Source organism: Salvelinus alpinus, chromosome 21 (assembly GCF_045679555.1).
Source record: "Salvelinus alpinus chromosome 21, SLU_Salpinus.1, whole genome shotgun sequence".
NCBI classification, from domain to species: domain Eukaryota; kingdom Metazoa; phylum Chordata; class Actinopteri; order Salmoniformes; family Salmonidae; genus Salvelinus; species Salvelinus alpinus.
The window spans coordinates 49,988,641-50,002,049 of record NC_092106.1 but is presented as its reverse complement, the minus strand read 5'-3'; the positions used below and the strand labels follow the sequence as shown (position 1 = coordinate 50,002,049).

At 45.5% G+C, this 13,409-nt stretch overlaps 1 protein-coding gene across 2 annotated transcripts; it reads right to left on the bottom strand.

The window, feature by feature from the left end:
- Positions 1-966: 966 nt before the first annotated feature.
- LOC139548423 (transcription regulator protein BACH1-like) lies at positions 967-12,945 on the bottom strand. Of its 2 annotated transcripts, none has more exons than XM_071358113.1 (5): positions 12,790-12,945; positions 11,871-12,122; positions 4,240-6,297; positions 3,932-4,138; positions 967-3,515 (listed from the first exon to the last, which is right to left on the bottom strand). In XM_071358113.1, the coding sequence occupies exons 2-5, from the start codon at positions 12,108-12,110 to the stop codon at positions 3,192-3,194; spliced, it is 2,829 nt and encodes a 942-aa protein (XP_071214214.1). In that variant the 5' UTR covers positions 12,111-12,122; positions 12,790-12,945; the 3' UTR covers positions 967-3,191. The 2 variants fall into 2 exon arrangements, with proteins under 2 accessions (XP_071214214.1, XP_071214215.1); XM_071358114.1 differs by having other exon boundaries at positions 11,871-12,125; positions 12,790-12,931.
- Between the last annotated feature and the right edge of the window lie 464 nt (positions 12,946-13,409).

Sequence of the window (13,409 nt, the reverse complement as noted above, 5' to 3'; positions counted from 1 at the left end):
AGGCCAGGTAGTCCTGAGGCATGGTCCTAGGGCTCAGGTCCTCCGAGAGAGAGAATAAGAGAGCATACTTCAATTCACACAGGATACCAGATAAGACAGGAGAAATACTCCAGATATAACAGACTGACCCTAGCCCCCCGACACATAAACTACTGCAGCATAAATACTGGAAGCTGAGACAGGAGGGGTCGGGAGACACTGTGGCCCCGTCCGACGATACCCCCGGACAGGGCCAAACAGGCAGGATATAACCCCACCCACTTTGTCAAAGCACAGCCCCCACACCACTAGAGGGATATCTTCAACCACCAACTTACCATCCTGAGACAAGGCCGAGTATAGTCCACAAAGAGAGGACGAGGCAAAGCGAGAGCGATAGCTGTGCTATGAAAAGCAAACTGACATTTACTCCTGGAGGTGCTGACCTATTGCACCCTCTACAACCACTGTGATTATTATTATTTGACCCTGCTGGTCATCTATGATCAGAGCCTGGGTCCTCTCTAGGTTTCTTCCTAGGTTCCTGCCTTTTTAGGGAGTTTTTCCTAGCCACCGTGCTTCTATATCTGCATTGCTTGCTGTTTGGGGTTTTAGGCTGGGTTTCTGTACAGCACTTTGTGACATCAGCTGATGTAAAAAGGGCTTTATTACTACATTTGATTGATTGACTGACTGATTGATTGATTCCCCAAAATCTGTCTTCTCCAGCAGGAGGCGTTTTCATTCATTTTCACGATATAGATGATTTGGACTTTGTGGCTGTGGTAACTAGTGGAAAAAGTTGTGCCTGTTCTTCACATACGTACCTGCCCTCTCATTGGCTAGAATGGTCCCACCTGATCTTGCCTCATCCCGACTGCATTCCCATTTTTAAAAGACATTTATTTTGTGAGGGCGGTATCTGGTCAATATAAATCGATAATCTGTGGCGTCGAGAAAGTTTGAATAAAATAAATGTAAAATAGATTCATTACCAAACCTTTAATGTGGAAATTAGAAGGCTTTTACCATCTACATTAAAACATGTTGCGTATTGAAATGAAGGTGCCATCAAAATATCTCATTTGAATTCAAAACACTAAACAATTGTGGGCCAAACAATCAATACACTCAGGGTGAAGAATGTTAAAGTGTTTGCAATAGATCAGTAAGGAAGCAGATAATACACAGTGGCTAAATCCCAAATGGCACCCTATTGTCTGTAGCAAACTACAATGGGCCCTACGTATAGGCAACAGTGGTCAATTTGGGACGTTCACATTGATCCCTTCCACCCTATAACAATGCATGTTATAATACCAGTGAAATTGTAACCGTTATATGTATTTGACAAAGCAGAATGTCATGTCATCGATATCATAACATGTCTCAATTAATGCTCTTAAAAAAAAAGTACATTACTTGTTAAAATGATCCAAATGACAAAAAAAAAAAAACTATCATGGTCTTCATTAGCTCACTCAGCGAATAAAACGACTGATGGACGGGCGAAAGAACGGCTGGACAGAAAGATTGGGCTAAGTGGTTTCCTGAGATTCATGAATTCAATTAATTAATTCATGCAAGAGAGATGATGGTCAAAGTCTCTTGGCTTTGTGCTTGGTATTGTGCACCTTCAGAAAATCTCAAATTTAATGACAAATACTGTATTTAAATTGAATTGCTTTTATGTTAAGTGAAGAAATATTGTATTTAAATTGAATGGCTATTATGCTAATGACAAATACTGTATTTAAATTGAATGGCTATTATGCTAATGACAAATACTGTATTTAAATTGAATGGCTATTATGTTAAGTAAGAAATACTGCATTTAAATTACATGGATATTATGCTGTACAGTTAAGGCAGCTAAAAAGCACATGGAAATGTAGTCAGGAAGAGGTCCACATCCTACATCCTGTTACAATAAATATCATGGGGAAGAGGTCCACATCCTACATCCTGTTACAATAAATATCATGGGGAAGAGGTCCACATCCTACATCCTGTTACAATAAATATCATGGGGAAGAGGGTACAGTCAACCCTTCAAAAAGGTGTTTGTGACCCGTCGACGAATCGGGGTTAGAATCCAGGTGTCCTGCTGTCACTGTGTTGTAATCCCACTGAGCTAAAGTCTATAGGTTCATACACTAAGTCCTTCAAAAGTGTCCCCCCCCCCCCCCAAAAAAAAAAATAAACCCCCATGGCATTCTGCTCCACTTCAATTTTCAAACTGAATAGACTTTTCCTTAACTAGTGCACTACCTTTTGACCAGAGCCCTATGGGTCTTGGTCAAAAGTAGGGCACTGAATAGGGTGCCATTTGGGACGTAGACTGAGACAGTGAATAACAGTGAGAGTTCATCTGAGCCATACAGTATAGAGTTATATCCAATAACAGATCTATATTATCTATACAGTATAGAGTTATATTCAATAACAGATCTATATTACCTATACAGTATAGAGTTATATCCAATAACAGATCTAGATTATCTATACAGTATAGAGTTATATCCAATAACAGATCTAGATTATCTATACAGTATAGAGTTATATCCAATAACAGATCTAGATTATCTATAGTCTATACAGTGTATGGCTCTGGATTTATATGTTGCTATGTAGCGCTAGGCAGTTCTCTAGGGCAGGATGGGGCAGTTCTCTGAGGCAGGATGGGGCAGTTCTCTGGGGCAGGATGGGGCAGTTCTCTGAGGCAGGATGGGGCAGTTCTCTGAGGCAGGATGGGGCAGTTCTCTGAGGCAGGATGGGGCAGTTCTCTGAGGCAGGATGGGGCAGTTCTCTGAGGCAGGATGGGGCAGTTCTCTGAGGCAGGATGGGGCAGTTCTCTGGGGCAGTTCTCTGAGGCAGGATGGGGCAGTTCTCTGAGGCAGGATGGGGCAGTTCTCTGAGGCAGGATGGGGCAGTTCTCTGGGGCAGGATGGGGCAGTTCTCTGGGGCAGGATGGGGCAGTTCTCTAGGGCAGGTTGGGACAGCCTTGGGGCAGTTCTCTAGGGCAGGTTGGGGCAGTGGTGGGTCTGTGATTGGATCTAGGGCTGTGCTCGTGGTTGTGGTATAGGCAGGGGTTGGGGCTGTGATTGGGTCTAGGGCTGTGCTGGTGGTATAGGCAGGGGTTGGGGCTGTGATTGGGTCTAGGGCTGTGCTGGTGGTTGTGGTATAGGCAGGGGTTGGAGCTGTGATTGTGTCTAGGGCTGTGCTCGTGGTTGTGGTATAGGCAGGGGTTGGGGCTCTAAGCTAACTGGCATCAGTTCCAGGGGGAGGCCAGGGGAGGAGAGGGGGAGGCCGGGGGAGGAGAGGGGGAGGCCGGGGGAGGCCAGAGTGTTGAGGAGTGCTGAGACAGGGATGTCAGGAGACTGGAGCTTGGCTAGGAGCTGTAGCTGGTCCTGCTCATGACAGAACCCTGCCTCGTCGCAGACGCTCTGACACAGCCCTGTCAGACTCTGTAACGTCTCCTCCATGTTCCTCTGCAGGTGGCCCCGCTCCTCCAGCAACCTCTTCTTCTCTCCTCTCTGTGGGGCAGAACAGGATGTTACATCACAACCCATTGGACCAATAAAACACAGCTCAGCTATGAATGTCATTGTGTAATTAGTCACATAAGAGGCAAATTATTTATGCGTTGCTCAATTTACTAAAATCCAGTTGAATAATCCGCTACTTATAACATTTATTGTTGAAATGTTTACAATTAAATCAAATTGCCAGATTATAAATCAGACTATAATGCCATATTATGAGATTATAAATGACAAGAGTAGGGTTGTTGTCAATTTAATTTAAAATCCAGTCAATTCAGGAAGTACACTGAAATGCATTTCAATGAGGAAAATGTGGAATTGGAATTCGGTTTACTTTCTGAATGGACTGGAATTGAAATGGAATTGATCCAACTCCGCAAGAGAGATGATAGCAAACACAGACGTACCAGTGTGCCGATCTCAGTCTGTAGTTTACCGATGCCTTCTAGCTTCCTCTTGCGACAGCGCTGGGCGGCCACGCGGTTCTTGCTGCGCCGACGGACGTCGTGGACGAATTCCAGCTGTTCGTGGGTCAGCTGCTGGCATCTGAGGAGCTGCTGGAAGGCACTACGACTCACTGACGAGATCTGAACCACCGGGAAGGGCAGACAAACCTGGAGAACACGGATGGATGAAAAGACAGATGCGGTCTGGTCAATAGTATTTGAGAACTCATGTCACCAATACACTGTGACCTTTCAGTAAGAACTCTGACCTCTCGTGCTCTCCTGTTGTTGACCTCTCTCTCCGTGTCTCCGTCTGTGTCCAGGTCTCCGTCTGAGTCCAGGTCTCCGTCTGAGTCCTCTCCTGAGTTAACAGATGACATGTAGGGACTCATCTCAGACTGGGACAGGATGTGGTTCCCACCGGGGGTCTGGGCCTCCCCTGTCTCTTCCACCCCACCCATCCCACCTGTCTGTCCTACCTTACCCATCTCTTCCACCTCTTCCATCCCCTCCATCCCCCCTGCCTCTCCTGTCCCCAGGTCTCTAAGGAAGGGACAGTCTGCTGGATTTGAGTTCAGGTCTAGCTGCCAGGGGAAGTCTGCAGCCTTTCCAAGACCACTGTGGTCCATAGTGTCCAGATTAGGAACTCTCCCCAGACCTCCGTGCTCCATGGTGTTCAGATTAGGAATGCTACCCAGACCTCCGTGCTCCATGGTGTCCAGATTAGGAACTCTCCCCAGACCTCCGTGCTCCATGGTGTTCAAATTAGGAACTCCGCCCAGACCTCCGTGTTCCATGGTGTTCAGATTAGGAACTCTACCCAGACCTCCGTGCTCCATGGTGTCCAGATTAGGGAGAGGTTCAGTCTGTGAGGGGCATAAATCAGGCCAGAAACCCTTGGCCAGATGTTCAGCCACCTCCCTCTCCACGCTGCTCCGCCCTCCAAGTCCGTACCCCCTACCATCAGGGGTAAGACCACAGAGGGTGGGGTCAGAGAGGGAGGGGTCAGTGAGGGCGGAGTCAGGGAGATGACCCCCAACAGCCACGCTGCCATCCAGACCAGGGTCCTCGCTCTGCATTAACACAGGTAGCTGACCTACTTGACCTAATCGTCGTGGCCCTGGGAACATAAGGCATCCACCATGGCTCTCCCCCTCACTATTTTCTGAGTTAGGGCTTTTGTGTATTGCCAGGAGATCCAATACAGGTTGCTGTAGCTCAGCCTCCTCTACCACTCCTGAGCCTCTTAGTGGGCACGTGCTACAGGAACCTGGGTTACACCCAGCTTCATCAGCCATCAGACTCCCAACGACAGGCCGGTCATCATCCATCTCTCCAACCGCTGCCTCAATAAGGTCTGATGGGCTCACATCGGCATGGCACGGCAGCTCACAGGAGAGTGGGCAATCTCTCAGACTCTCCTCACCCATGGTCACGGGACACACCGCTGCCTCCATTCCTAGGATGTCTCTATCGCTGAAAACGGCGTCAGGGTCTGGCTTCCGGTCAACACCACCAGGACACGGCATGGCCAGGATGGGACAGACACCAAGACCACTGGAGGACGTCAGTCCCCCGAGAGATAAGGGTGACATGTTGGGGCCACAGGTCTGCAAACAGAACTGCTCCCGACCACTGCTGCCCGAGTCGACTAGCAAGGCCAGGGTCTTTGTACATCGGGATGACGACTGGAAGTCCATTTGTACGTTTCCGTCCGAAGGCACTGTTAACCTCTGGTGTGGCTGTGGGGACAATGTTCCACTTGGGTTGGCAGCTGAACACCGTGCCCCGATGTCACTTCCTATGTTCCTGACATCACTTCCTGTTGTCTGGCCTGCGCCTGTGTTCTGGGGATGAGGTATAACCTGCTGCTCTCCGTCTCTGTTTGTGTCTGTATGGTGGGCTAAACTGCCACTTGGCAACATGCCCTGGCTGGGGGTCATGCCACTAGGCAACATGCCCTGGCTGGGGGTCATGCTCTGGTTGGGGGTCCTGCTTTGGGACTGACAGCCTGTACAGTGGGCTGAATCGACACTGGGGGACCTCCTCTGGTTGGAGGACCGGCAACTAGGCAATCTTCCCTGGTTGGAGGACCTGATCTGGGACCTGCCCTGACAGCAGCCTCCTCTTCTTCGTCTTGCCTCCTGGGCTGTAATGTTGCTACCCTCCAGGAACTTTGGCAGAAGGAAGTCGAAGCAGCTAGTCTCCAGGTTGTGGAACCCCAGGAGCCCGGCACACCTGTGGATGGCCACGATATTGTCTTTGGTGAAGAGCAGCTTGGAGGTGTAGCAGAACTGTAGCAATGGTTCAAACCCCTCTGCTGTTACCTGGAGAGGGAAACATGTTAATATCTAGCCTGTACCGCCTCCACACTGACTCAGTACCCCCTGTATATAGCCTCCACACTGACTCAGTACCGGTACCCCCTGTATATAGCCTCCACACTGACTCAGTACCTCCTGTATATAGCCTCCACACTGACTCAGTACCTCCTGTATATAGCCTCCACACTGACTCAGTACCTCCTGTATATAGCCTCCACACTGACTCAGTACCTCCTGTATATAGCCTCCACACTGACTCAGTACCCCCTGTATATAGCCTCCACACTGACTCAGTACCGGTACCTCCTGTATATAGCCTCCACACTGACTCAGTACCTGTACCCCCTGTATATAGCCTCAACACTGACTCAGTACCGGTACCTCCTGTATACAGCCTCCACACTGACTCAGTACCCCCTGTATATAGCCTCCACACTGACTCAGTACCTCCTGTATATAGCCTCCACACTGACTCAGTACCTCCTGTATATAGCCTCCACACTGACTCAGTACCCCCTGTATATAGCCTCCACACTGACTCAGTACCTCCTGTATATAGCCTCCACACTGACTCAGTACCCCCTGTATATAGCCTCCACACTGACTCAGTACCGGTACCCCCTGTATATATCCTCCACACTGAGTCAGTACCGGTACCCCCTGTATATAGCCTTGTTATTGTTATGTTATTGTGTTACTTTAGTTTATTATTTGGTAAATATTTTCTTAACTCTTCTTGAACTACACTGTTGGTTAAGGGCTACACATGTTGTTTTCGGGCGCATGTGACAAATAAAAAGTTTGATTTGATGTTGAGTTTGTCAGCATCCCAAATGACACCTTATTCCCTATATAGTGCACTACTTTAGACCCAAATGACACCTTATTCCCTATATAGTGCACTACTTTAGACCAGGGCAAATGACACCTTATTCCCTATATAGTGCACTACTTTTGAGTAGAGCCCTACAGGGTCTGCATTTTGAGTGGGCCTTAGAGGGTCTGGCCTGCCCTACCGTACTTTCTTGCCCGTCCAAATAAATTATTTAAATATAGATCATTTATTTTTCCGAAGATGTGCGCCGACAGAAAGACTCACCAGAGTAATAAATATCATACACCCCCCCCCAAATGCTAACCTGCCTTGTTATTGTAATGGTGAGAGGTTAGCATGTCTTGGGGGTATGATATAAAATGCTAACCTGCCTTGTTATTGTAATGGTGAGAGGTTAGCATGTCTTGGGGCTATGATATCAAATGCTAACCTGCCTTGTTATTGTAATGGTGAGAGGTTAGCATGTCTTGGGGGTATGATATAAAATGCTAACCTCCCCTGTTATTGTAATGGTGAGAGGTCAGCATGTCTTGGGGCTATGATATAAAATGCTAATCTCCCCTGTTATTGTAATGGTGAGAGGTTAGCATGTCTTGGGGGTATGATATAAAATGCTAACCTGCCTTGTTATTGTAATGGTGAGAGGTTAGCATGTCTTGGGGCTATGATATAAAATGCTAACCTGCCTTGTTATTGTAATGGTGAGAGGTTAGCATGTCTTGGGGCTATGATATAAAATGCTAACCTGCCTTGTTATTGTAATGGTGAGAGGTTAGCATGTCTTGGGGCTATGATATAAAATGCTAACCTGCCTTGTTATTGTGATGGTGAGAGGTTAGTATGTCTTGGGGGTATGATATAAAATGCTAACCCCTCCCTGTTATTGTAATGGTGAGAGGTTAGCATGTCTTGGGGGTATGATATAAAACGCTAACCTGCCTTGTTATTGTGATGGTGAGAGGTTAGCATGTCTTGGGGGTATGATATAAAATGCTAACCTCCCCTGTTATTGTAATGGTGAGAGGTTAGCATGTCTTGGGGCTATGATATAAAATGCTAATCTCCCCTGTTATTGTAATGGTGAGAGGTTAGCATGTCTTGGGGCTATGATATAAAATGCTAACCTGCCTTGTTATTGTAATGGTGAGAGGTTAGCATGTCTTGGGGCTATGATATAAAATGCTAACCTGCCTTGTTATTGTAATGGTGAGAGGTTAGCATGTCTTGGGGGTATGATATAAAATGCTAACCTGCCTTGTTATTGTAATGGTGAGAGGTTAGCATGTCTTGGGGGTATGATATAAAATGATAACCTCCCATGTTATTGTAATGGTGAGAGGTTAGCATATCTTGGGGGTATGATATAAAATGCTAACCTCCCCTGTTATTGTAATGGTGAGAGGTTAGCATGTCTTGGGGGTATGATATAAAATGCTAACCTCCCCTGTTATTGTAATGGTGAGAGGTTAGCATGTCTTGGGGGTATGATATAAAATGCTAACCTGCCTTGTTATTGTAATGGTGAGAGGTTAGCATGTCTTGGGGCTATGATATAAAATGCTAACCTGCCTTGTTATTGTAATGGTGAGAGGTTAGCATGTCTTGGGGCTATGATATAAAATGCTAACCTGCCTTGTTATTGTGATGGTGAGAGGTTAGTATGTCTTGGGGGTAAGATATAAAATGCTAACCCCTCCCTGTTATTGTAATGGTGAGAGGTTAGCATGTCTTGGGGCTATGATATAAAATGCTAATCTCCCCTGTTATTGTAATGGTGAGAGGTTAGCATGTCTTGGGGCTATGATATAAAATGCTAACCTGCCTTGTTATTGTAATGGTGAGAGGTTAGCATGTCTTGGGGCTATGATATAAAATGCTAACCTGCCTTGTTATTGTAATGGTGAGAGGTTAGCATGTCTTGGGGGTATGATATAAAATGATAACCTCCCATGTTATTGTAATGGTGAGAGGTTAGCATGTCTTGGGGGTATGATATGCATATCTTGGGGGTATGATATAAAATGCTAACCTCCCCTGTTATTGTAATGGTGAGAGGTTAGCATGTCTTGGGGCTATGATATAAAATGCTAACCTCTCCTGTTATTGTAATGGTGAGAGGTTAGCATGTCTTGGGGCTATGATATAAAATGCTAACCTGCCTTGTTATTGTAATGGTGAGAGGTTAGCATGGTCCTGTGTGAGTATGACAGTTGGTAGCGTCATGGTAACTTGCTACACTAAGGTTATTAATCACGATTCCTTACGGGGGGACTATGCTGTAACCATGTGTGAACTTTCCAATTGGTAAGTCACTCTGGACAATAAATGTCTGCTAAATGACTTAAATGTAAATTCTATTCTTATTTACTTAATTATTTTTTAAAGTGACTCCAAAATGACACAATACATTATTTTCCATTCATTTCTTTTGGGCAGAAAATGATCTGAAACACACCCAAAACAAAGAGCAAACTGGTTGTGTTAATGCCACATTAAAAGGTAATACATTTTTACAGTTGAATTTACATGCCTTTACTATAAAACTCTTTAAAAAAATGACATAGGAGGTTGTGTAAGTAAAACATGACCCCCTATGGAAATGAAATGCCCATTCAACTGATTCATCCGGGCCGCCCATTCAACTGATTCATCCGGGCCGCCCATTCAACTGATTCATCCGGGCCGCCCATTCAACTGATTCATCCGGGCCGCCCATTCAACTGATTCATCCGGGCCGCCCATTCAACTGATTCATCCGGGCCGCCCATTCAACTGATTCATCCGGGCTCCGGCCTTAGAGCCCTACGGGCCTTTGTTCCCTACATGGTGCACTACTTTTGACCAGAGCAAATGGCACCCTATTCCCTATATAGTGCACTACTTTAGACCAGAGCCCTATTCCCTATATAGTGCACTACTTTAGACCAGAGCCCTATTCCCTATATAGTGCACTACTTTAGACCAGAGCCCTTCTATGGGCCCTGGCACCGTATTCCCTACATATAATGTCACCATACAGTGCATTCGGAAAGTATTCAGACCCCCGTCACTTTTTCATAACTCAGCCTTGTTCTAAATGGATTAAATAAAACATTTTCCTCATCAATTTACACACAATATACCATAATGACGAAGCGAAAACAGGTTTTTTTGATTTTTTTTGTGTGCAAATGTATAAAAAATAAAAAACTGAAATAACTTATTTACATTATTATTCAGACTCTTTGCTATGAGACTCGAAATTGAGCTCAGGTGCTTCCTGTTTCCACTGATCACTGATGTTTCTACAACTTTGATTGGACTCCACCTGTGGTAAATTCAATTGATTGGACATGATTTGGAAAGATACTCACCTGTAAGGTCCCACAGTTGACAGAGCATGTCAGAGCAAAAATTAAGCCATGAAGTCGATGGAATAGTCCCTAGAGCTCTGAGACAGGATTGTGTCGAGGAACAGATCAGGGGAAGGGTACCAAAAAATGTCAACAGCATTGAAGGTCCCCAAGAACACAGTGGCCTCCATCATTCTTAAATGGAAGAAGTTTGGAACCACCAAGACTCTTCCTAGAGCTGTCCGCCCAGCCAAACTGAGCAATTGGGGAAAAAAGGCCTTGGTCAGGGAGGTGACCAAGAAGCCAATGGTCACTCTGACAGAGCTCTAGAATTCCTCTGTGGAGATGACAGAACCTTCCAGAAGGACAACCATCTCTGCAGAACTCCCCCAATCAGGACTTTATGTTAGTGGCTAGACAGAAGCCTGTCCTCAGTAAAAGGCACATGACAGGCCGCTTAATTTGCCAAAAGGCACCTAAAGGATTCTCAGACCATGAGAAACAAGATTCTCTGGTCTGATGAAACCAAGATAGAACTTTTTGGCCTGAATGCCAAGCGTCATGTCTGGAGGAAACCTGGCACCATCCCTACGGTGAAGCATGGTGTTGGCAGCATCATGCTGTGGGGATGTTTTTCACCGGCAGGGATTGGGAGACTAGTCAGGATCGAGGGAAAGATGAACGAAGCAAAGTACAGACAGATCCTTGATGAAAACCTGCTCCAATGAGCTCAGGACCTCAGACTTAGGCGAAGGTTCACCTTCCAACAGGACAACGACCCTAAGCACACAACCAAGACAATGCAGGAGTGGCTTCGGGACAAGTCTCTGAATGTCCTTGAGTGGCCCAGCCAGAGTCCGGACTTGAACCCGATCAAACATCTCTGGAGAGACCTGAAAATAGCTGTGCAGCGAGCTCCCCATCCAACCTGACAGGCCTTGAGAGGATCTGCAGAGAAGAATGGGAGAAACTCCCCAAATACAGGTGTGCCAAGCTTGTAGTGTCATACCCAAGAAGACTGAAGGCTGTAATCGCTGCCAAAGGTGCTTCAACAAAGTACTGAGTAAAGGGTCTGAATACTTATGTAAATGTGACATTTAATTACTATTTATTTTTATTTTTTTTACAAATGTGCAAAAATGTCTAACAACGTATTTTTGCTTTATCAATATGGGGTATTGTGTGTAGATAGACGAGGGGGAAAAAACTTTTGAATAAGGCTTATAATGTAACAAAATGTGGAAAAAGTCAGGGGGTCTGAATACAACTGTAGCAACTTCAGAAGTAAGATAGTGTTTCTTAATAAAAGCGTTCTGTATTACCCTGCGCTATGGGCAACAAGGTAGTAAACTTCCTGAATACAGGGTACCATTTCAGACACAACCAACAGTGTAGTGTATGACCCTGACCTGATCAGGCAGAGTGACCACCAGGCTGGGGCTGGTGTGGTTGATGATCCTGCTGTGGAAGTAGTCACTACAGGAGGCCAGTACAGAGCAGTGGGCCCTGAACGTCCTGCCACCTGCCACTAGTGTAACATCACACAACACATCCCTCAGTCTCTGGTCGTTGAGACGCGTCAGGACGTGGGAACTATGAACCGCAGACTGGAATGTGAACACGGAGGTACGGTCGCCCCTGAGAGACATGGTGGTGACAAGCTGCTGGGACAAATATCAGACCAGACATAAACAAGATAAATAGACACGAACAACTGTTGGGATTGTAAACTGGGATTGTAAACTATGAATTCCCTCTAATAATTGTATATTAGTAATATATTCTCTACTATTGGCCGAATCGATGTCCAATTAAAAGCCTTTGTGTCCGTTGTGTGTTTGTGCGTTTTCCTGGGGTTGAGCAATAGCAGGAAATGCTGATTCATGCTTAGGCAAGTGAAGGAGAAGCATCGGTTTTTTTGTTCGTTCTAGACTTCTTTAAAAACAGTTTTGGATATTGCCGAGTTTCATTTCTTAGTTTTAAATTATCCTCATTCTTCAATATGACTAAAACAAAACACATGAAGTTACCTCAACATAAGTCTAATTCTAGGTATAATAGCAGAACTGTATCAAATAGCTAACATCGAGATAGACTATAAGGATCCATACCCTCCCTATAGAAAGCGGATCAACCGATAAAATAACATTTTTCTTTTTTTTGCAACGTTATATTGATTCACACACTACTTTCACAACAGGACAACGGGAATAACGCGCAAACGCGATTTGGAACTTTCTTCTCGCATTGGACAGAGTTTACAAGCAGTCACAATGTATCGTTCCATTCCTACCTCACTGTCTAGAATAAACACATTATTTCACTTACCTGTCATGTCACCGAGATGACAGTTCCATTTAATGTTACATCAGTTTATGATAAAATGCTGCTTTCGGTTGGTCTACATTCCACTGGTGAAACGAAATATCATGTGACAATAAACGTATGCATGCACCAGGAAGTATTTGGCGTTACTCTATTTGACCAAAGATTGTCTATTATATTGACAAGACAGTCAAGTGACCGCTCAAACGATGCAAATACGTCCTCAAAGATGGAAGGCAGGCGAGATCAGGTGGGTCCATTCGAGCCAATGAGAGGGCAGATACAAGTGAAAAACAGGTCATAGAGATAAAGGATTTTGTATCTGTGCCATTATAGCCTCAATTGCACTGCGTGTGCTGTCACAGACGCTATCTCCATTTTAAAGTAGTCAATTTTGTTCTTCGTTGGCTTAATGCGCCCAACTCATAGGAATTCCCACTCAGTTGACTACTTTCAAATGGTGGAAGCCCCACCAGGCCATCTATTAGTCTTTGCTAGGTAAAGCCCCGCCTTATCTCAGCTCACTGGTCACTATAGCAGCATCCACTTGTAGCACGCGCTCCAGCAGGTATATTTCACTGGTCACCCCCAAGCCAATTCCTCCTTTGGCTGCCTTTCCTTCC

Excerpts from the sequence above, each read along its gene's own strand:
- LOC139548423 (XM_071358113.1), bottom strand. The coding sequence starts at position 12,110 with ATGTCTCTCAGGGGCGACCGTACCTCCGTGTTCACATTCCAGTCTGCG. Across the intron at positions 4,139-4,239 it reads ACAACAGGAGAGCACGAGAG|GTTTGTCTGCCCTTCCCGGT; the intron begins GTCAGAGTTCTT and ends CGTGTTCTCCAG. Across the intron at positions 3,516-3,931 it reads AGACTGAGATCGGCACACTG|AGAGGAGAGAAGAAGAGGTT; the intron begins GTACGTCTGTGT and ends TCTGCCCCACAG.